The sequence below is a fragment of the Centrocercus urophasianus genome, unplaced genomic scaffold (genome assembly GCF_019232065.1).
Source record: "Centrocercus urophasianus isolate 14NV4802_14NV808 unplaced genomic scaffold, USGS_Curo_1.0 seq_10, whole genome shotgun sequence".
NCBI lineage: Eukaryota > Metazoa > Chordata > Aves > Galliformes > Phasianidae > Centrocercus > Centrocercus urophasianus.
This window is the reverse complement of record NW_024884142.1, coordinates 16,160,233-16,184,203: the sequence shown is the minus strand read 5'-3', so window position 1 is coordinate 16,184,203 and position 23,971 is coordinate 16,160,233. Positions and strand designations below refer to the sequence as shown.

General features: G+C 35.1%; 2 protein-coding genes across 9 annotated transcripts in view; one reads left to right on the top strand and one right to left on the bottom strand.

The window, feature by feature from the left end:
• ANGPT2 (angiopoietin 2) overlaps positions 1-14,643 on the top strand; it is a 42,701-nt gene extending 28,058 nt beyond the window's left edge. For both annotated transcript variants that reach the window (XM_042823438.1, XM_042823428.1), the window contains 5 exons: positions 1,295-1,425; positions 7,895-7,996; positions 8,442-8,608; positions 11,843-11,973; positions 13,380-14,643. In XM_042823438.1, coding sequence (XP_042679372.1) covers positions 1,295-1,425; positions 7,895-7,996; positions 8,442-8,608; positions 11,843-11,973; positions 13,380-13,540 — 692 coding nt within the window. In that variant the 3' untranslated portion in view covers positions 13,541-14,643. The remainder of the gene's footprint in view (positions 1-1,294; positions 1,426-7,894; positions 7,997-8,441; positions 8,609-11,842; positions 11,974-13,379) is intronic.
• The window catches only part of MCPH1 (microcephalin 1), a 121,229-nt gene that overhangs the window by 62,538 nt on the left and 34,720 nt on the right, over positions 1-23,971 (bottom strand). For all 7 annotated transcript variants that reach the window (XM_042823372.1, XM_042823411.1, XM_042823394.1 and 4 more), the window contains exons 11-12: positions 23,555-23,717; positions 17,561-17,638 (exon numbers count right to left, since the gene is read on the bottom strand). In XM_042823372.1, coding sequence (XP_042679306.1) covers positions 17,561-17,638; positions 23,555-23,717 — 241 coding nt within the window. The remainder of the gene's footprint in view (positions 1-17,560; positions 17,639-23,554; positions 23,718-23,971) is intronic.

Genomic DNA, 23,971 nt, shown 5'->3' with positions numbered 1-23,971 from the left:
AACCACAAAAGGTTTCTGAAAGTTATGGATAAATGTTAAACATATGAACAAATTTCTTATCTTGAAATATCCAGTGTGTCTTCATGTCCAATATGGAACTCTGACAAATTTAGAAGTTAGAGATGTGCTATATAAAAGAGCCTTGTCTTTAAAGCTATCTGAGCCAGAAATCCACAAGCAACCTCTAAAAAAAGGAATTTAAAATTAAATACTAGGAAATTTCTTAAATAGTTATTACAACTTAAAAAGCGGTATTAATGGACTGTATTGCATTACTCTAGCTGGATCAGAAAAGGAAAAGGGTGTTTGAAAGCACTCATTTTAAAAAATAAAGTCCTTTAAGTCCTCACTTTAAAAAGTCCTCAGTATTACGATGTTGCAGATTTTCTAAACAAAGTGAAATCCCAAGTTTTTTTTTTTTTTTTTTCTGTATGTGTGTTAATAACTGGCACAATTCCCTTAAATACAATTAGCAAAGCTGTACATGTTATCTGCTGATGTTATCTGCTGTGCTACTGCACAAATAAGTAAACAAGTCAAAGTCATGTTGGCTAGGCCACCATTAAAGCCAGAGTGGAAAAAATAATGAATGTTTGCCAAAAAGACAAAATTAGCAGGGAAAGCTTCTAAGACAGTTTACAAACAATGGAGTGTGGAAAAGCAATTAAAACACTGAACGTGTTATTTTTGTATTTAAGGCAAAACATGAAAACAGGTAAATAATGAATAAGTGAGCCAAAGAGAGCAGAATATTAAACAACTATAATACATGCACATACTTATATAGCAACTAGAGCTTTGTACTAACTGGCTGTGTTTGTTAGGTTAAAATGGAAAATACACAAAACCAACCTCTGAAGGGTCAAATATGAAATATCAGTCAGCAGGCTAAATGTCAGGAAATTCCAACCTTTATAATTAATAAAGAACTGAACAAAAAGATGTTCTGTAAAACAAGAAGGCTTAGTGATATTAAAATCTTTTACACATTGTGTATCTTTTACACAAATGAATTCCAGAAGGGATGTTTCAGGACTCCTTTGGCCTGAAGTGCCAAGCTTTAATTCGGTACTTACAAAGTTGTTTCTGCTTAGCATCAACACTTTTCTACCTGTCAAGCAACCATGCTTGTTTTGGAATAAAATGTCTTAGAAATATAATGTAAAGCATAATTAGTAACTTAATCTGTCATTTCTTTCAGAACCAGGCATATGCTTGGAACTGCAAAGCTATGAACTGACTACATAACTGACTGTTAGTAAATTTTAATTATCTCTCTTTATTGAATTTTTAGCAGCTAAGAACAACTTCATAGCTAAAGAGGAGCAAATCAGCTTCAAAGACTGTGCTGAAGCTTTCAAATCTGGACTCACAACAAGTGGAATCTACACCTTAACATTTCCTAACACTGCACAGGAAAAGAAGGTAGGATGCCTATAAATACATAGTATGTGTTGAAAAGTTATTTGATCTAGTAAACATGCTAGTTTAAGGGTTCGTTAATAGCTACTCTAGCATTTTTTCATGTAGGCAGTCATTGATGTGGATGCGAGTATCTGAAAGGAAGATGAAAGCACTTAAGGTTATCAAATCTCCAACTCCAATACAATTGCCCTACACGCTGAATGGCACAGATAACGACAGCCTAAAACACATGAAAGCCCTCAAATAAAATAGTCCTTTTCTTGGAAGATATTCCTGTCCCATGATCAGGACAAACCAATGTATATCACCTATTAGTATTTTACAGACATGACGACCACTGACTATACTTTAACAGCTAGTTTATTGTTGGATGTTAGAAGAATGCAGCATTCCATGAGATATCACACTGAACTAGAACTTCCTCTGCAGCTTCTCAAGCTGAAGTTCACAACAACCTCAAAAAAAGAAAGTCAAAACTAGCATTTAAGGAGCCAGGTGGGCCAACATTCTCCCGTTTCCTCTAAGTTCTTCACATGTTCAGTGCCCTTCACATAGTAAAAAGAGTTAATATCAGACTTCAGAAAAAAGGGACATGGAAGAGTTTTCAGGGGCGTGTAGTCATGTAAGCAATCTATTAGTACTGAACCCATCTGTGAGATTCAGTTTAGATCAGCACAAATAATAAAAGGTGATTAAGAAATCCCCTTGAAACTACTGCCTTAAATAAAAGGTAAGATAAGTGGTAGTTCATAAATAGGTGTAGTTCAGTATCTTTGAAAGCCCAGAAAAAGGAAAGACAACACAAAGTGTAAAAAAAGTGAAGAAACATTTGGAAAAGCAAATGGTAAAACTGTAGTAGTAATTAACTGGTTAAAAAGATTTCATCTAGCCCAAGCCAGACATTGTGATCTTTACCCTTAGAAGTTCTCAACTAAAGGAAATAACCATTTGTTTGGGTAAGATCCACAAAACACAAAAACTACAATTTCTGCAGATAACATCCAGTGAAATAATGGTATCTGCAAGTTTGTGTCTCTAGAAAATAGACTGCTTTTCCTTTGGAATAACCTCATCTATATTTGACGAATCTGTTTCACAAGAAAATTAGTTACGTAAGATGAAATAAATTGTAGTATCATGCATGCAGCAAAAGGGTATTTAGATATCATAGATGTCTACAATGACAACTCTAAGTGCAAGTTACTGCATCTCTATAGGAAAAGATTGCAGTGGTCTTTCCTCCACATCTCAGTACAAGATACATTCCTTGAATCTCCTAATACGACTTGCCTCAAGAGTTCACCTTTGGTTCTAATTTTATTCTCAAGTACAAAGAGCATCAGTATTTTCTAAAAGCAGACACAAGTGCATGCCATATTGCAGAATGGTAATTTCTGAGTGTCAGAAACACTGTGTTTGCAAAGTCAAACTTTTAGTCAGTTTATATGATCTGAGAACTTAAAGCAACTCAGATTTCTACCAAACTGAAACCTAAAATACTGTATTCTTGAAACAGTTTCCTAGACTGTAAAGCATTGAATGCTTTACCTTTGAACATGAAGGCCAGAAACAGCCAAAAAAAAAAAAAAAAAAAAACCCACAAAAAAAACCCCTGCAACATTTTCACAGCAGTGATTCACTAGGCTAAAAAAACAGGTTCAACACAGTAATTTAATTAAATTTAATTAAGTGTTAAAAGAATTTTAATCTTATTCTGCCTACTTCCAATAAAATAAAAATGACAAAAAACCTTGACTTTTTTGAAAAAAAACACCCTAAAAAGTTCTAATCTGATAGAGGCTTTTTGTTTGTTTTACTATAAATAGAAATGCATAAGAGGAGTTGTCAAAGGGAAGAGAAGGTTTAGGGATAATCAACATGCTATACCATTTTCAACTGTTTATAGCCACTCTAACCAGGAAACAAAATGACCTTTTTCATTTGCCAAAAGTGCTGCACTGCTGTTTATGTTTTCATCCTTTCCTCTTGTAACACCTTCTGACCTCTCAACAAGCTTATAAACAACTTCTGTGTAAGCTGTGTAACTGATCTCACTCTACTAATTTGTCTCCCATCATAATATAAAACTAAAGTATTGCTTATGAGCTGAGAGGAAGACAATTATTTCATTCCATTAATATTTTCAAACTTTCCTGTTCTGCATCAGGACAAAAGCTAAGTCCTTTTAAAAACACAGAGGAAAAACAGCAAGAGACTGCTGACATAAGGAAAAACAGCAGAAGCAAACCCATGAAAAGTCAATAGCTTCATGTTTACAGCAGTAACTTGAACCACTCAACCTCCTGATTACAGTTAGAACAGTTGAGCCTGGATGACTCCTTATGTTAGGCTTAACCACCACCACAACCATTACCAAATAGTGTACCAAATCTTTAAAACAGTGTCAGAGTTGTTCTCCCTTCCCACCACCACTGAGCAGGGCTTTCATTACAGAACTCATACATTTCAAATAAGCCATTTTCTTTAAACAAAACTTCATTGCAGAAAATGATATAGGCAAGCCTGAATTTATCAGCAAAAATATGTTCGCATAATTTTTTCTAATAAGTGATCACATAGATCACTAGATTAGTTATCTCCAGAAGGAGCCCATTCCATGGAAGTTAGAACTAAAACACACATACGACATGAGCACTAAAATGGGTGTGTGTGCAGCTTCTTTAATACGACAGTAGGTGGTGGTTTGATAAGGGGTTTTTTTCTGAGTTTTGGAAGTCTGGTCACCTCACTTTTCAGCTGGTAACTTGGTATTAGGATAAATTACACAATGAACCAGACATGCAGCTATTTTTTTCCACTACAATAAGGCTGCAATTCTTATCTAGTCATATCTCTAGGAAATAAAGCAGGATACAAAATCATTGAGCATCGTGACTAAAAAGCAATTTAAGAGCATCACAACTCCAAAACACTCTGAAAACAGCCAGAAGTGATGCAAAGTGATGCAAAGTGAAACATCCACAGCTGCTGTGGTATGAAAACTGTAGTGGTTATTCATCCTGATAACCTACCTGGTCTCACCATTCAGAGACTGGATCTGAAAACACATATCTTTGGAATAAGGACTACTTTTAGTTATATGCGTCTTACAGTATTTAAAAAAAATATAGCACTGATCCTCAGCTGAAGGTGAAAAACAGTTGTCTTTAGCTCTCTCAGAATCATAGACTGGCTGGGGTCAAAAAAGACCTCAAAGATCCTCTAGTTATAACCTGTGTGTTGCAAGTAGGGTTGCTAACCACTAAATCAGGCACTAGATCAGGTTGTACAGGGCTGCATCCAACCTGGCTTGAATATGTCCAGGGATGGGGCAACCATAGCCTCTCAGGGCAGCCTGTTCCAGCACCTCACCACTCTTTCAGTGAAAAAATTTCCCAACATCTAGTTTAAATCACACCTCTTTTATTCAAAATTGTTCCCCCTTTGTCCTATCACTGTCTACCTGTGTAGAAATTTGATTTATCTCCTGCTTACAAGCTCTCTTTAAGTACTGGAAGGCTGATATCAGGTCTCCCCTGAGCCTTGTCAAGGCTGAACAAGCCTAACTGCCCCAGCTTCTCTTCATAGGAAGGTTACTGCGGTCCTCTGATCATTTCTGTGATCTGCTTTTGGACATGTTCCAAAAGCTCCAATCTTTCTTGAGTTGGGGTCCCCCACCTTCATGCAGTACTCCAGATGGGGCCTCACAACGGCAGAGCAGAGGGGGACAATCATCTGTCTCACCCTGCTGACCACCTCTCTTTTGATGCAGCCCAGTATACAGTTTGCCTTCTGGGCTTCAAGCCCACACTACTGATTCGTGTTAAGTTTTTCATCTCCCACACTCCTAAGGTCCTAAGACCTTCTGGCAGAACTGCTCTAAAATAGTTTTTCCCCTAGTCTGCACAATTATCTAGGAGTGCCCCAACTCAAGTGCAAGACCTTGCAGTTGGTCTTGTTAAACCTCATTAGATTATCGTGTGCCCAATTTTCAGTGTGTCCAGATCCTTCTGGATGACATCCCTCCCTTCTGTTGTGCCAACTGTACCGCTCAGCTTGGTGTCATCAGCAAGCTTGCTGAGAGTACTCTCACTCCCACTTTCTGTGGAACTGATAAAGTTGTGGAAGAGCACTGGTCCCAAGATGGACACCTGGGGGATAGCACCCATCACTGGCCTTCACGTGGACACAGAGCCATTAACAACAACTCTCTGGCTGAGAGCATTCAACCAATTTTGTATTCACCTTAAAATCCATCTTTCTCCAATTTAGTGATAAGGATGCGGTGTGGGCTCATGTCAGAGGCCTTGCAGAAGTCCAGATAGGTTACATCATTACCTTTTTTCTACTTATGCTGTCAATTCATCACAGAAGGCCAACTTTCACAGTGCTTCAACTGCTAGAACTGCAAGTACTGAAGCAGTACACAGGATAAATCATGTATGTCCCCTGCCAATTGGTTGTAATTTGAGATGCTAATCTCTTTATTCATTTTGGCAACTGTTTGAAGACTCCTGCTGCCTGTCTAATCTTGATATCTATTTTTACTAGTTCTATGAAATGTTACATTTCTTCCTTTAGAATATAAAACCTAGGGTAGAAGGAAAGGTCAGAAGAGCTGTATTTTAAAAATGACAGTTAGAGAAAGCCTCCAATGTGTATCATTTTACTGAAAAATGATTTTTTTTTAGTACAAATAAATACTTCCTCTCCCTAATCTCTCACATAGAGAGATCATTAAGAATCTATTCCACCTACTGGCTAAAACAGCATTTTATTGTTTTTATTTTAAACTAAGCAAATCTTTTCCTTAATCTTTATTGTACCAAATAGGCTATCTCCATCCTTAAAAATACTTATGAATATATAAAATTATAGAATACCAGCCAAGCCTGTAAGCAAAATGTTTCATATTATTATACTTACAGATGGTAAAAATAATATCAACTTTTTAGCTATTGCAAGGGGGCAAGTGTACAACTGTAAAGTACAACAGCAGGAAACCATGCACTGAAATCTCAAACAACAGTAATCATCTTTCACCAATTTACCTTTCACAACATCTATTATGACTCTAAAGAGCATCAATGTAAACTGTTAAATTCCCTTTTCCTATGCCATATTTTCCACCCAATAAAGAAAAGAATTTCCATTTTGAACATCTAACTGGCATCTTTTGGAAGCACTTACTGACAAATTTTTTTGTGTGTGGAAGAAATATACGATAATGTTTACATACAATTTATGCCATCATTGTTGATAAGAAGAGTCTACTCTTCTCAACTTTTCTATATTGTATTGCAGTTCCTACTAAAATTGCTTTCAACTTTTAGAAAAAAATGTTCACTACCACTGCTACCACAGTGTTTATCCCAAAGAGTACGTAGTGCTATAGAAGTCAATCATCTTGCCATCCACATACAAAATATTCACCTTAGAGCCAGTACCCGATTTAAGACATCCAGTTTGAGAATATTGCAATCTTTTTAGAACTAAAATATTTTGTTATTTTAAGGCATTATATCTTTAAAGTAATAATTGCAGATTAATTGAAATTTAGATAACATGCTCAAAGAAATTTTTCAAAGGCAATTTTTATTTTTACTATGTTCAATTTCTATGTTATTACCAAACCATTACCAGTCATTAAATACAGACATTAGTAAGAAAGTTCATATATAAGAAATTACATGCAGCGGTACAAATTAAGTTTGCTGCTTTCAGTCAAATTTAATTAACATGACATACTTTAACTGCTAATTCTTGATCCAGCTCACTTCCTTCCCTTTTTTTACATTCATGAGAATTTGCACAATTCTCTGATGTTGAACAAAGGCTACACATAACCTTAAAAAACAGTACCTGCTTTGGATTTCCTATATGTTACAACTTGATGAAACACTAATATGCTTAATATTAGTGGCTCTGAGGCTTACTTTCCCTTCAAAAACATTTCTGGCACACCTATCAGTTCGAAGAACTAAAATCATAGAATGGTTTGAGTTGGAAAGGACCTTTTAAGATCATTTAGTTCCAATCTCCTGCTATATGCAGGGACACCTCCCACTAAACCAGGTTGCTCAGAGCCCCATCCAGCCTGCCCTTGAATGCTTACAGGGAGGGGGTATGCACAGTCTGTTCCAGAGTCTCACTGCTAGCGCTAATAAGAACACCTCTAGTGGAGGAGGATGAGAAAGACATACATAGCTTCAGTGCAACTTGGTCATGATTTTAGGGCATGTAGAGGTACACTGTGACAATGATTTTGTTTAGAAAGAATACCACCAAAAGGTTATTTTGGATATCACAAATGATTTGTATAAAAATTATGAAAACCAACACTTTCAGGTTAATACACATTACACGCTTTAAAACTTGCCAGCATGGAGAACTGCATAAAGCATATACTCTCTGTTATCATTTTCACTTGAGTGCAGGAACTTACACTGTTACGTAATTACTTTGGTAGGCCTACTGTGACATGGAAAGCAATGGAGGAGGTTGGACAGTTCTTCAGAGACGTGAAGATGGCAGTGTGGATTTTCACCGGACATGGAAAGAGTACAAGATAGTAAGCAATGTTTTTGGAGGCATTAATATTGGATATTATAATCTGAAATTTGCTGATAAAGTAATACAAATAGCATCCTTAGAACATCAGCAGGTTTTGAAAGCTGTCTTTATCCTTAGATGTTCATTTTTAAAGTGTCAGAGTAGTAAGTCTGCTTTGACAAACAATTTATACAAGTGTGATGTTTGTTTTTAAAGAGAAACTTCATTTTCCTTTCATCAACTCTTCTCTGATACGTCTATATTTTTAAATTACTTATGTTGTTTCATCTGGCAACTTGCCCCAAGTCTATTAAGTAACTCTGATACATTATTTCAGATAAAGATCTTTAACCTTCACAGATCCAGTAAAATTATGAGTTAGCCAACCGAAGTTAAAAACTGATCAAGGGATCTCTTCGAACTCAAAGGAAGAAAGTAACCCTGTTTCATGTGTTGAATTACAGGGGTTTGGTGATCCTGCTGGGGAGTACTGGCTAGGAAATGAGTTTGTTTCTCAACTAACTAATCAGAAGCGCTATGTTCTTAAAATAATCCTGAAAGACTGGGAAGGAAATGAAGCGTATACTTTGTATGACCAATTCTACCTAGCAAGTGAAGAACAAAAATACAGGTAAGCAGAAAAATTTGAGCTGAATTTAAAAAAATGAACTGATGATTATTTTAAACTGTGTACATGCGTTACATGCTTGTTCTATTTTAACCTGTTCCATACAACATTAAAAAGAATATTTTATTTCAAGGGAAACAATGTATGCATACTAGCACACACTGGGCATGAAGATCCATCCAAGTATATTCTTAACAGAGAATAATAACAGCTATCTACAGTGATTAATGCATTTACGTATGCACATGATAGCACTTAAAGCTCAGTGATAGATAGGGTGGGGGGGGATGGGCTGGTTTTCCCTGATAGGTTTTTTCTTTTCTTAAAACACAGCATAGCATAGTTTTTCAAAGAGAACTTTTAGGTAAATTTAACTTCTAGATTTGCTTTTCCTCTCGTCTGAACAGAATTTTGCTTCATGCAGCTAGTTAACTCCTATATTTAAAGAAATATATCCTAAATACTATTCCTGAATTACATTGTCTTTAAATGGTATGGCTTAGACTATTAGTTAGATATCTCTTTGTCAGAATAAAATTAAATAATTCCTGAGTTTTTAAAGAGAATCTGAAGCCAACTCTACTCTGTAGAATTAATGTCTATCATTGTTATTTGCATAAAAAATAAATCAAAAAGGGAAACAATTTGCCAGATTAATGTTGCAGATGGCTTTAAGAATGCAAGAGAATATAAAATCATGATTCCAAGGGATAAATAGATTTCTGGAAGGTGGTTGAGTAAAACAGACAAAAACTTGAAGGAGATTTTCTACTTCAGTCATTTGGTAATAGCAGCTTTCTGAGCACAGTAACGTTACCTTATTGTTCCACAATCCACTGTCCTGATTCTCTAAAAATAATGCCCATACATATGAAAATAAAGTTAATGCTGAATGTCCAGCCTCATTCCCTATAAAACTATCATTTTAAAAAGCAATTTTTATTGCACATTTTTTTAATGCTCCTATTTCGCTTCAAAATGTAAAGCTTCACATTTTTTTCCTGTTTGGTTAGAAACGAAACATAAAATAGTATCAGTCACAATTGAAATATATGGGCAGTTCATATTTCATTCTGCAGGCTCTCTGTCAAAGCAGTACATACAGTATGATTAGACGCAGGAGAAATACAGTGTACAGAATAACTGATAATTTCCTACTGCGTGGCCCAGGAAATGTTTCTTCATAAGAATCTTGCAAATTCACAAAGCTGGATAGAGAAAAATAGCTATGTTAGCTACATTTTTCCGAGATCTCTTAACATCTAGTTGATGTAAACAAAGTCAATCTGACACCCAAAAGAACTGAAGCTGTTACTTCAACTCAAGTCTTCTATGCAAAGCAACCTAAAACTATCGGAATTTCCATCACTCTGAATGTAAGGTCTTAATGCCTTAGCAGTACACAGCTGTCTCATCTCCAAAGCAAATGTTTTTTTCATCTGGGAACAGTTAGAATCAACAGCAGAGACTTTTTTTTTTTTAAGTAACGCATTAAAATACTTACGAAGACAACTTTTGTGAAATAGGTCATTGCCCTTGTCCAGTTACATTACTAAAAAACAATCACTGAAAACTAAGATGAGTGTCAGTAAACAGATTCTTTGTTTTAAAATGGAACCAAACATGGAATGTATCATCGATGCAGCGGTTTAAAGAACAGATTAACATGAATTAAAAAAAAAGGAAGAAAGCGTTCAAAGGCAACTTTCATTACATTAAAACATTAAAACATCTGAATGCTGGAAGATCATGAGTTGGTTCATAAAATTAAAATTTCGTAGAACCATAGAAGAATTGAATTCTGAGCAAACTTGTTTTGAGGCCAACTACTTGATATCAGACTAGGTTGCTCAAGGCTTTATTGATATGGGCCTTCATGACCTTATAGACTGCTCCATTGCTCACCTGTCCTCAGGGTGAAAACATGTAGTCCGAATCCCTCATTTCAATTTACATCAATTGACTATAATCTCCTGTTTTTCTAAGCCATATTTTTAAAACCACTGAGATGAATAAATCTTTGCCCGCATTAGGCTTCAAATGATATTTGCAATTCAGGTCTGGGTTCATGCTTTCTGCTCAGAACATTTAGCAATACTTTTGAAACTGGCTTACAGGGATCAGTGTTTGAATATAAAGCTTTAAACTTGCCTTTAGGAAAAACAGGATATTTAACTTCGACATTTTAGAGAAAAATTGTAATGAGCAAATCTTTGGAAATTCATTTGTTCCTAATATTTTCGCAAAAAGAATATAAAATGGGTTAAAACAATCTGTTAAACTACCAAAAACAGTATCTATCATAAGCAGAGAATGACATACAAAATCAAGACCTATTTGGGGACAAGCTGGTTCTCATACATATAGTAGAATAACTGTGAGAAGGGTAAGCTTTTTGATGCAGAAATGCAATCAGCAAAGAATTAATATGGGGGCAGAGGGTTCAAGTCCACTCAGTTCAACACACCCACAATTGTATAACATGGTCAGAGCTGTGTAACTGCCTCCTATGTTCAGCATCCCAATCTCTCTACCCCTGTGAGAGATCAAGGTACATAAGCAGATACAAGTAGTAGATACAAGCAGATACAGACAAGATACAATTAGATATGAGCGGATACGAGCTTAACTTGCCAGGTAAGTGAAACAAACTATTAACCTGCTGTAGGGAACCTGCTTTGTCAGGGGGGCTGGACTCAGTGATCTCTGGAGGTCCATTCCAACCCCTACAATTCTGTGATTCTGTGAAATACTTGTGAAGATCCAACCTAGTGAAACCTATGGAAGTTGTGAAAATAAAGGATAATTTGGGAAGTGGAAAATGAAACATTTAGAAGATCCTAAAGCATCAGTACTAGTTTGTATTTGAAAGTCAAGGAGATGTTCCTATCTCTTGTAGCTGCAAAGTTGTAATGCTAGATTGCCGTATTGTGTTAAAAGCAAAATAGAAACAAAAGAAGTTTTTGTTAAGCTCTCAAACTTGATTAAAAAATGCAAACAATGCACTTAAAATATGAAGAAACATTAAGAAATTATATAAAAAACAATTTATAATCTATATGCTCTTGTTTTCTTCTAATATGACGTGAACAAAATGTTCTTTTCTACAAATGGAGGCTGTTCATCAAGGTATTATGATGACCACTTCTATTCATGAAAAAATGCTGTGATACCATTCACAACAGTGAATGCTCAACTTTAATGTAATATTTGCCTTTCTCTTCCTCACTTCTACAGGATCCACCTTAAAGGACTTACTGGGACAGCAGGCAAAATAAGTAGTATAAGCCAACCAGGAAATGATTTTAGCACAAAGGATGCAGACAATGACAAATGTATTTGCAAATGTTCACAAATGCTAACAGGAGGTAGGAATGTTTTTTTGTTTCTCAGTCTTCCTATTTTTATTGGCACTGGAATTGTCTATGAGATAAATAGTGATAATTTCAACTTAGTAAATTCTGATTATTGAAGAAGTCCAGAACTGATGGAAACACTAGTGTGGTGACTCCAAATGAAATATTCTGACAAATATTTGACAGAGGTTGAAGTAAAATGGAAAGTTAAAATCTGGGGAGAAAAAAGTAAGCAGCCTCTGAAGCTAGAGTACAAGAAAGACTGATTGTGAAACTAGAAGACCAGCAGCATATTCTTCTTCCAAGGAATGATAACAGAGTCCCAAACATCAAAACACCTAAAGCACTTCAAAATTTGTTTTAGAGATAGTCTCTGAAATGGCTCTTGATTGTCTAGGCACAAATCTAACTATTCTCTAGCTATTCAAAGGAGCAGAAAACTCCCAGACTTGATGAATACACAGAACGTGCTGCAGAAGGGTACAAGTATTTAATTATGTATTTCAATACAATTATGAAATGTCAATACATGCATTAAAGGTAAAACACGTGAGAGGCATCTACGCTTCTGTAGTGACTGTTCATAAGCTATTGGAGTTTTCAATGAAGTTTTTACCTTTAGCTACACAAGTCACTCTATAATTTGTCAGTCTGGCCTTCCACATTCTGTAGTGCAAACAACTGCTTTTGTAAGTTTGACTTCTCTTCCTGTTATCTCTTAAGAAATGCTTTGTTTCCCTATAGCACAAAAAGACTTTCGGTTGATCCAAAAAGATAATTGGACTGCTGCCCTGTAAAACAGAACTCGCACATTATCGCCTTCATAACAGAAGTATAAAAATATTATCTTATTAATAAAAGTAAATTTTCCCTATGACCAACTAACAGGTCAGGACCATAAAGATGCAAAATAAGTTTGGGCTGCTTTTTCCTCCTTACCAAGTTTCAACACAGTTGTTTTGAACTGATCTGCACATAGAACTAAAACAAATAACTGAATTAATCCTCTAAAAACAATTAAGAAAGGAATTAACATCTGTGAAGGACAAGAATTTACAAAAGGACAGATGAAAAGCAAAGAAAATGCAATATCATTACAGTTTGAGTAAAGGTCTACCCTTCAATTGTCAATAATAGCTGACATCAGTAAGGTAGATTGAATACCTTCCCTTTTCAACTTTACACTCCTAGGAATTACATTAAGCTTTAAGAATATGTAATTAATACCTTTCCATACTGGGCTGGGGGTAAATCTCTTATATTAACACTTCAAAATCGTGAGAACTAAATGCTGGATTTGGATTTGTTTCTCATGTTGGGACAATAAAGTGTTAAAAGCTTCATGTATGCTATTTTAAAAATTATCTGTGCTGACATTTTCATTTGCTGGTATTTATCTTTGTGTTCTGGTCTTGCAGGGTGGTGGTTTGATGCATGTGGTCCTTCTAACCTCAATGGAATGTATTATCCATTACGACAGAACAACAACAAGTTCAATGGTATTAAGTGGTACTACTGGAAAGGCTCGGGATACTCTCTCAAAGCCACGACTATGATGATTCGACCAGCAGATTTCTAAATGCTTTTGCATTCTTATGTGAATTTTGTATTGTATAGTCTTCAAAGACTTTACTTGCCAAGCATATAAACACATCTGCAACTCTCATTTTCAAGCCCAGAAAACATGCACTAGCATTCTGAAGAGATCAGTTCATTCCAATCCTTGAATTGCAATAGTCTTGATCAGTTAAAGCACATATTATTCAACTAGACACAAAGCCTAAGGCACCAACCAGATATAACAGTGATTTGGCCAAATGACTGAATAAAAAGAATATCCAAGAAACTGTCAGACAACCGAAGGACTGTGTTTTACTGATCATTTATATTATGTATGTGTTAGTGAATAACTGGAACTGTGAAAAATATCTAAAATAGTTTTAGGAATACGCATTTTGCCTTGTCACTGAACTTCAAACATTACTCTAATATAAAACTTACCTAGATCTAGAACTATTTATCTCTCTGAGTATGTTTGCTGTTTATGTACATAAAAATATATCGTTCTGTAATTAGCTTAATATAGTACTTAATACATTCTCTCCCCCATAGCCTCTTAACTTCTTACACTTGTTCAGGGATTTTTTCCAATAGTTTGTATTACTTTATTTAATGGAGGACTTTGCATTTATTCTTGGAAAATGCCATGTACAAAATCACTATTTTTTTCCAGTTTTATTGATCACTCTCTTTAATTTAGAAAAATCCCTGCAAGTTATAATATAGTATGAGTTTCTTTACATTGTTCTGATGGTTGCACTTTTTTATTTCCTTGTCAAGTATCCATAAAATAACTGACCAGTATTTTATAAAGGGAGACAATAACAGTAACACCAGAAGCCTGATTGCCTATCACAATCAGTTATCACATGGTACCATGGTCCATCCAAACATTTTGTAAAAACAATCTAAAAACTATGTGGATGTTCTTTGATGCAATTCAATTTATGCTTGTGTCTTAAGAAACAAATTAATACATTTGAAAAAACAGGAAAAAAATATGAAGGTTACCTAAGAACATAATGTTGGTTTTTTTTTTTTTTTCCCCCTCCTCAAAATTCTCCATGAAGAAGTAGGCCCTCTGTGTATGACACAATGTGAATAAATTCATCTACTGGGTAACATTTGCTTTTTTTTTTTTTTTTTTTTTTTTATTACATTTCATACTGGAAGTCATTAAAACTGCTATCAGAGTACTCTACCACTTGCAACACCACCTTTCTTCTTCACCAAAAATGTATATCTCCACTACTAAGGAGTATCACAGATAAAAAATACTCCCAATATTACCTCATGAACTGATTCTAAATAAATTTAATAAATGTAAATGAACAATCGTCATCTGAAGAGTTGTGCACAATAATCTCAATGTATCTAAGATTACGGTTCAAATAATTTATTATTTCTCCTGGAAACTTTTAAGGATATACAGATGTCAGTCTAAAAAAACACTTCACAAAATTAATTTCTTAGAAATTCATGAAAGTAAAGACCAATCTAGTAGGGGAGCTACAGCATATGACATACAAAAACAGATGGCATTTTTCTACCTGGACCAGAGAAGGGGAAGGGGAGACCTTACTGCTGTCTACAGCTATCTGATACAGAGAAGACAGAGCCAGATCCCTTCTTGGAGGAGTACTGCAGTGGAACAGTGAACGTAAATTGGAATTTGGGAAATTCTACTTAGCAGGACTTCTATTTATTTGTTTAATACCATGAGGATGGACCAGAAAAGTCCATGAGTATCTTCATCTAATTAGATCTGCTTAGAACAGGGCATTGAACTACCTAATCTAGGATATTTTATGATTCCATAAAATTGGGATGGAAAGGACATGCTTCCTCCCTCACTGCATTTCATCAGACGACTAAAGAAAATACTCCCAATATTTGTGACAGTAAACATACACACTCAGCCCAAAAAAATCTTCTAACAAAATGTAGTGGAGTCTGGCACAGTACGCATGCTTAACCTGGCCAAGAAAAAAGATGCCAACTTCTGATTATTAAACGTCATTGTTTTAGTAAGAAAACAAAGGTACAAAACTATACACTGCATAGTTAGTTTCAATTTGCTGGGGAAAAACATGAAGCAAAAGGTTCCTTCTGATGACAGTTCATCAAAGATGCTGAGATAGATCTTTAGCTGATCAACTGTTTAACAAGACATTTAATTAATTTTTAAAATATAATTATAGAATGGCCAGGATTGAAAAGAACCTCAAGGTCATCTAGTTTTAACCCGCCTGCCATGGGCAAAGTTGCCAACCATTAGACTAGAGCAGTTATTCATTAACATGAATGTAAAATTTTAGAGTAAGTAAGTTTTACAGTGATATCATCACATTATCTAAATGAGATTGCATTGCTTAGAAATATCAAAATAAAGAAAGAAAAGGATATTTTAGAAAGAATACTACAGGAAGATGACTGCAACAATTTCTTTGGATTTGGTGCAAACAATCAGAATACATCAGTAATATAACCCCTTCTTTACTTCCTGCTTGTAATCAAATAAACAGTACATAAAAGTAGAATAGCCTTTCATTTTCCATATTGCTTCTTAAGAAGAAATAATAAAAAAGGACGTGTAAACTCCATCCAAGCTCATATTATGATCTTATCTTTAAATATAAGGTATCTATTACAGTTGGACTCCAGAATGACTCAAGAAAGGAATGATTGGGAAGGTGATGGAAGTATGACTTTCAACACCAACTTTGTTGCTCAACAGAAGCACCCTGCAAAAAAGCAATGCATACCTCCTTCAATTTTATCTCCTCACCATCTCTCCACCCTTCTGAAGTTCTGCATTGGGAATAAAAACTGTAAACAGAATCTAGAAACTGACACCAGCTGGAATCACTTCCAAAGAATGCCGTGCAAGTTGTTACTGATAACATACTTAGGAGACAAGGTGGTCTGAGAAGAAACAGAAAACTCAAAGCAGCTTGGCCTGAAATAGTGTTGGGTTTTTTTTTGTACAAATGCAGAAAAAAAGGAAAAGAACATGCTAATATATTCTTCACATTAAACACTGCCATTCATGTATTTGCTATATAAAAACTGAATTCTTCAGGAAAATATACAACATTGTAATTGATGATTAATTTCTTTGGGCTTATTTCAGGAAAACTATTACAGATTCCCTACACTTTGAGAACTTAGAGCTTAAAATCATGAAATAAAGACTTCACCTTGAACACATAAGTTTACAAAAATATACAGATTTAGAAAGAACATTTAAAATAACTCCTTAGCAGTCAATACAACTATGGTAGTAATAAAATTCAACCTCAATTAAATGCTCTTTCTTCAAAGCCTGTTAGAAACTTTGAGAAACAAGCAGCAGATGAGAAAATATTTCTCTAGCTGCAACAGTGTAATAGAAAATGTGAAAACTTTTTGACAAACTTACAGCAATCAACTACTAACCTGCTAGAATATTTTATATCCAAAATTAAATTAGTGTCTAATCCACTACAACATGTGCAGATACACTTAGATCTGCACAGATACACCACACTTCAACAAAAACACTTTTGCATTAGTTTGTAACACAGTATTGTGAGAATTAAAGACAGGAAAAAAAAGTTTTAGAAGCCTACAGTAATTTTACATCCTCAAAGTCATTTCCGGACTGAAAACATTGACACCATGACCTGAGACATCTCATAAGGCAATAACATCTCTCTCCAGTATCTCATTCAAGTGAAGATAGTAATCAAATAAGCCACAAATTAAAGTGTATTTGTACTTAAGAAAGAAGCAAATTGATTCAATTTTTAATTGGTGAATCAATCTTTTGTATTTTCTATGCATACCAAAGGTTTTGCAGAATTCTCTAGAAGTTAGTGGTTGTACACACTTCAAAAAGTACAAGACGATGTAGAAAATAACTCCTTACGGCATTTTCTTTAACAGTTTGTTTTTTTTTCCTATATGCCATTCTCACTCACAAAACCTGTGTACAGGGCAAATCATTTCTCAGAGAAACAAAAGAATGTTAACAAGCTTAAAGGGCAATTAAACTTACAGGAGCAGCTGGGAAGTTGGAAGAAAGTTCATATGGTTCCTCTGAGATCCAGTGCCCAAATTCCAAAGAACACAGAACCTAAAATAAATCAAATAATAAGTAGAAAATCAATGATTTCTAAAAAAGCAAACCATTTGAGTTTATTAAAGAAATTAAAACTAATAATGCAGTTACAATAGATAGCTTGATTTTTTTTTATTAAAATAAAATGATTCTCTGTAAAATCAAGCAATCTCAAAGTATGAATAAATCAAATGATGAAAATACCTGTCATATTTCTATGTATAGCCACATTACACTTCAATACCTTGCGAGGATATTTATTAGAAGAGTCAACTTTTTGCATTATTATATATCACATTAGAATAAAGATTTGAAACAGGAAGTCAAAAGAGAAGAATGTCAACATTTCCCATACGATATGAGTTATGTTCTCTTGATTCAATTGATTATTGAACATCATGGAGCCTCCATGTTGCTTCATTTCTCCAGCCTGTCATGGTTGTTCTGAATGGGCACACTCTTAGAGTATATCAAACACTCTTCCCTGCTTTGTATTATCTGCAAGTTTGCTGAGGCTTCCCTCCATCCGTCATCTAGATCATAACTGAAGATGTCCAATATCAACTCCTACTACTGACCAGGATTACGCAACATTCTTTTCAGCCTGAAAAGAAGAAAAGCTGACTTTCTCTTTGCTAACTTCCTTTGCCAGCTGTACATTATAGACTGCAAATAAAAAGGTTCCTACCATCACAGAGTACTGACTGTCTGGAAAATACACAATCGTTTGCATTTGACTGAGCTCTGAAATGCTGGGTGAATGTGAATGTGACCCTTAAAGATTTGTGATCCTAACCCTTTGGACAAGTTTCAGACTTCTGTTCTTAATCAGGGCCATCACAAGATGGATAACTTAAAAAATATTTAATACTTAATGAATACTTAATCTATGCAGGGACATTTTTTTATCTACCTTGGGACTCCTTCTTGCTTGTGTAGAAAGTTTCTCTACTGAGATGATGAGCAAGTGAATATAGTAGTTGAACTGTGATCTCATTCTAGGTATCTTTTACCAGCTGCTTAAAATGGTTGTTTTCAATCACTGAAATAAACTTTTTTTTTTTTTTTTTTAAAAGCTTTTTTTTATGTTGATTTTTTTCAGTGGTTTAAAAAAATATATATATAATTTTGGGTTGCAGATTATAATTTCAAAAATCTTGCAAGGAGTGTTCAGTGACTACCCTTCCATTGTTAAGAGGACTATCCTTACAGGAAAAGATAGAGGTTCCTACCATGGTTTTGCTTTGATGTCATATCAATGGTGTTTTCCTACTGATTTCTGGATAACCTAAATTCTACAGGGCACGCTGGTGGAAAATTTTATTTTCCTCAGTGGCTTTTTCAGCAAGAACTGATGCCACAGAGCTTCCCATATGTGTAAAAGACCTATAAATTCTTTGTGAAATTGTTCCCTATCATACGATTCAACAACCTTACCCTTTTACAGATACTCTTATTTCCCAATACCATTTCTGTAGTTACCATTTGGCAAGCCTTAATTACAAGTAAAAAAAAATTACGATCCACCAATGACAATCTATACATTCAACTTTAAAAATGTAACTACTTAATACCTACTGCTCCTACAGCAACAAGTAGCATTATGTTAACAAGAAATATTTAAATACCGAAAAAATAGGGTACATGGATTTTCATGAGAAAGTAAATCCATGTGCTTGGGATCATTTCCCATTTGCATAATAATTCTCCAGTCATTTCAAACAGATTAAGTATATTTCTTACTGTTAGCGCAGCCACGCATCATCAAATTGCCATTATTCATCTTAGAACAAATCTAATTTCATCAATAGGTGGAATTTCTCCTATGCTTGATTCACAAATAACTGTAACTTCCCCTGCCCCCCACCCCCCTCCTTTTTTTAAAAATTCTTTTGGAATAAAATGCCATGCAAATCCACATATTATTCGTTTCCAATGAAAATATAACATTTTATTTCAAAAAAATATGTGCTATGAGATGTTCCACTTGGACAAAAGTTGGCCTGATACATGTTATTCTTTACAGTATTACAGCTCACAAAATGAGACTTTAAGCTAAGCAGACTGATTGTTAGGTAGTAATGCAAATTTTGTTTCCCAACATATAATTAGGCTTGTGACTTTCTTGTAAAGAGCTATTTTACCCAAATTGTGGTACTACTAGAGGCAAGTTGCAAACTGAATTTAGAAAGTGATCTTAATGCTTTCAGAAACAAATTGTGTAGTTTGCAGTCTAAAGTAGTTTATGCTTGACAACTTTCAGGACATCTCATGATGGAAAAGCAGCAATGACAGAAGAACAGCAAGGTCCTACACTGCAGCAAGAGAGGACTTGCTCAAATGCAACAGCTGAGCTGTATGAACGTAGGAAAGAACAAAGGAAAGAATCTGCTTACTTTCAGAAGGCCTCAAGTTTGCAAGGATCCCCAGGAAGATACCTATACCCCCAAAGCCAACTCTAAAGTGAGGTCTGGGAAGGTGTGGATCCTAGTTTCACCCCTTCCGTTCAGTCAGGTGTGTTATATACACCTGAACTCCCCTGGGTTGGCCCTGCCTTCCCACCAGGTGGGAATCAACACTGGTTCAGGACATGACTTAGCATTTCCACTACACAGGGGAACCCGCAACCTCTTAAAAAAACTGCTACAAAAGCTAGTCTTTGTGTGATATGGAAAAGTGTTTTATTTGTGTGGGGAGTAGAGGTGTTCAATTTTGCAGACAACCATGGAATAAAGTGTGCATCTTCATTTATTCTCACTGTTAAACTTCACTATTACAAAAATCAAAATGATATTATGTTTACTTTCAGAAAACTCACAACCAAATATTTGAAAATGCAACAGCTGCAAAAGGTGAAAATAATTTCTATCGCCATTATAGCATCCCAAACCTAAAAATGAGTGGAGTAGATCAGCAAGTCAAGGATTTATAAAGTAATTTGAAATATAATAATGCATTATTCTATTTAGCCAAGAAAAGTACATTTATTTAAAAACATTCAGTTAAGACTGTAACATTATAAGATACAAAATTTAAGTTGCACTTATGTATACTTTTTCACAACTAATACTCATAATTTACAATGAGAATATTGAAATCTGTTAGCTTTATACTTAGAGTTGTATATACTTATTGCAAATAGACTGGTTAATCTAAGCCATTTTCATTTCATGATCAACTTGAACTGAACCAAGAGAACTGGAAATTTTAACACAATTCTTTGAGGCGTGCTGCATGAAAACAATTTCTTCGTAAGTAATCTCAAGTTGCAACAGATGTACCAAGCTCTATGATGTGTACATCATGTCTGCATAGTACTGAAATGATGTTTATACTGTGAGTAACTGACAGAAAACAAAAATAGAGTAAACAACCCCAAAAGATTAATTATGATTAAGTAATCCCATTTTATTTTCCAGGCCAATTTTGCAGTAATAACCTCCATCAATCCTTGTAGTATTTACAGAATTTCGTTTAGAGATCAATTTTGTTTATCTCAACAGAAGAGGGATTAATGCTCATCTATCGTGGCTCTGGAATTGAGTACAAAGGCACCATATCTACCTTCCTAGATAAAAAAGTAAATCAGATACAGATACAGATTCATGAACAGACTCTGCAGTAAATAATTAGGTCAGCACTAACAGTAACATTCAGTTTTCAGGAACACAAAAGCAATAATTCTCCATTTTAAGTCACTGAAAGTTTGCTTCTGACTTAGAATTATAGAATCATAGATTTCTTAGAGTTGGAAGGGACCTCTGAGGGTCAACTCCTCTGCAAATGAACAGGGACACCACAACTAGGTCAGGTTGCACAGGGCGTTATCCAGCCTTGCCTTGAATGTCTCTAGGGATGGAGCACCAACCACAACTCTAGGCAATCGGTTCCAGTACCTCAGCACCCTCACTGTAAAAGATTTTTTTCATTATATCCAACCCGAACCTACCCTCCCTTACCTTGAAGCCATTTCCCCTTGTTCTGTCACCACAGGCCCTGCTAAAGAGTTTGTCCCCTTCTTTCCTGTAGCTCCCCTTTAGATACTGAAAGGCTGCTACCAGGATCCTATCCAACCTCCAGAAATGGGGCAGCCACAACCCTTCCGAGCAACCTGTGAGTAAAAAATTTCCTTCTAACATCTAACCTATACCTACTTCCTTCTAGTTTAAAACCATTAAGCTAGTCTCCCTTGTCCTGTACCCATCAAACCATGTAAAAAGTCAGTCCTCCTTCTGCTTGTAAGCTCCCTTCAAGTAGTAAGCTCCCTGGAAGGCAACATAATTAGAAATAAAAGTGCTCATATGTCATACGACATTTATTTAACCAGATTGTCTAACTGAACCCCTTTGCACAGATACGATGAAGCAGACAAAGATGCTACTGGTCTTTTTCAGACACAAAGGCACATTACTAGCTAACTAGAATGATCAAACATGCAATATCCTTTATTCTAAGGGAAGTCAATCACCAAGAACTTCTGAAAACTACAGAGGATATCACAACAGCTTCTTTAAATAACTACATACATATTATGATTTTAAAGTATTTATTGAAAAAAAAGGAACAAAGAATTTAAATTACTTATTCTACAATCCCTTACTGTAGATGAATATCTATTTCCAACAGTTGTATTTTGAAGCTCTGAAAATATGAGGAAAAGTGAAAGTCTGTCATCTGTGATGTCAAATTAATTATCTTGCAGTTGATCTCTGAGGTGGTTTGATCCTGGATCAAAGCTCCCATCTAGATGCTGTTCAACTCTCTCCAACCCAAAAACAGGATGGGAGAGAGAGTTAGAAGGGCAAAAGCAAGAAAAAGAAAAGAAAAGAAAAAAAAAGACAAAAAAACCCCAAGTACAACCCCCATATGCAAATATGCAAATAATTAAAAATAAAATAAAATAAAATTTAAAAAATAAATAAAAAATATGCAAATACGATGTAATCATTCCCACCAGATAATTGATACCCAGTCAGTCTTCAAGCAATGGATGCTTTAGGAAAGCTTCCTCTTTATTTTATAGCTGAGTATGACATTATATGACTATAATATAAGACTATCCCTTTGGTCAGGTTGGATCAGCTATCCTGGCTGTGTCCTCTCCCAGTCTACTTGTTGGTGGTAATGACAGAAAAAGAGAAGGTCTTGATGCTGTGCAAGTATTGTTAAGGAACAGCTAAAACAGTGATGTGTAATCAACACTATTTTGATCATCAGCCTAAAACATGGAAACATATGGGCTGCTATGAAAAAAGTGTATGTAACTGTATCTCAGCCAAAGCAGCACGACAATTCACAGTTATCTTCTATTTACAGAAACAGTTACCAGTAACATGTAAAGACATGGCAGCCCAGAAAAAAATTTGAGGTTATGCGGTGATTCTTTGATGTGGATATCTGGGAATCATTTTTGTAAACTATACAGCCTCCAAATTACTCATATACAAGCTTTCCTTATTATTAAATGGTTTTCATCATGCAGGAAAATACCTAAAAATTCCTCTTCATGTTTACCAATGTTGAACACAATACACATTTAAGAACAAAACAGAAACATATTAAATCAGCATATAAAAAGTTCCAACTGAATAATGTGACTTGGCTAACACTGAGTCAAAATGCTTTGTTTAGCCTTTAATCAGTCCAAAAATAATGCATGTACCATTGGATGGAGAGATTTCAAGCATTTCTAAAATAAACATTGAGGTACAATACAGGAATATTTTGGTCAGATTAAATACTGAAAGACAACATTCATAGTAACACAGAGCTTTAAAAAAAAAACAAATTTTCCCAAATTCAGCTAACTCCAAATCTGAGTATCTGAACATTGCAACATTGCGCACAGCATGGACAAAAATATGGTTGACATTCCAGCCATACAAAATAAGCATAATTTATTTTGCAGTAAAATTTGAATGTATTTCTTACCCATTCATAAGAAACAATCCAACACCCACGAGCAATTCCCAGCATAACATTCAAGGTACGACGAGGACTCCCTGTAACTACATGACTTGTTGTTTCACATACATCGTCTGAGAACATGAAGTCTCCCAGTTTATTCACCACTTGAATTACTACACTTTGTTTCCTAAAAAGAGCACAAAGACAAAAAGATACAATGTTGAGTTGATAGGTAGGATTGTGGAAGCAAACATTCACATACAAATTATCTCAGATTTTCTTACATTTGTACCTTGTCTTTTCTCACTAATCCCTTCTTATCCTTCCCTCGCTCAGACTTGACCCATTTGCTAGACAAAAATTTGTTAGCCCTTCCACAGAGTCCAAACAGACCCTTTTCTGTCAGCACATAATCATATCTACTTGCATATCAAAGCTCTT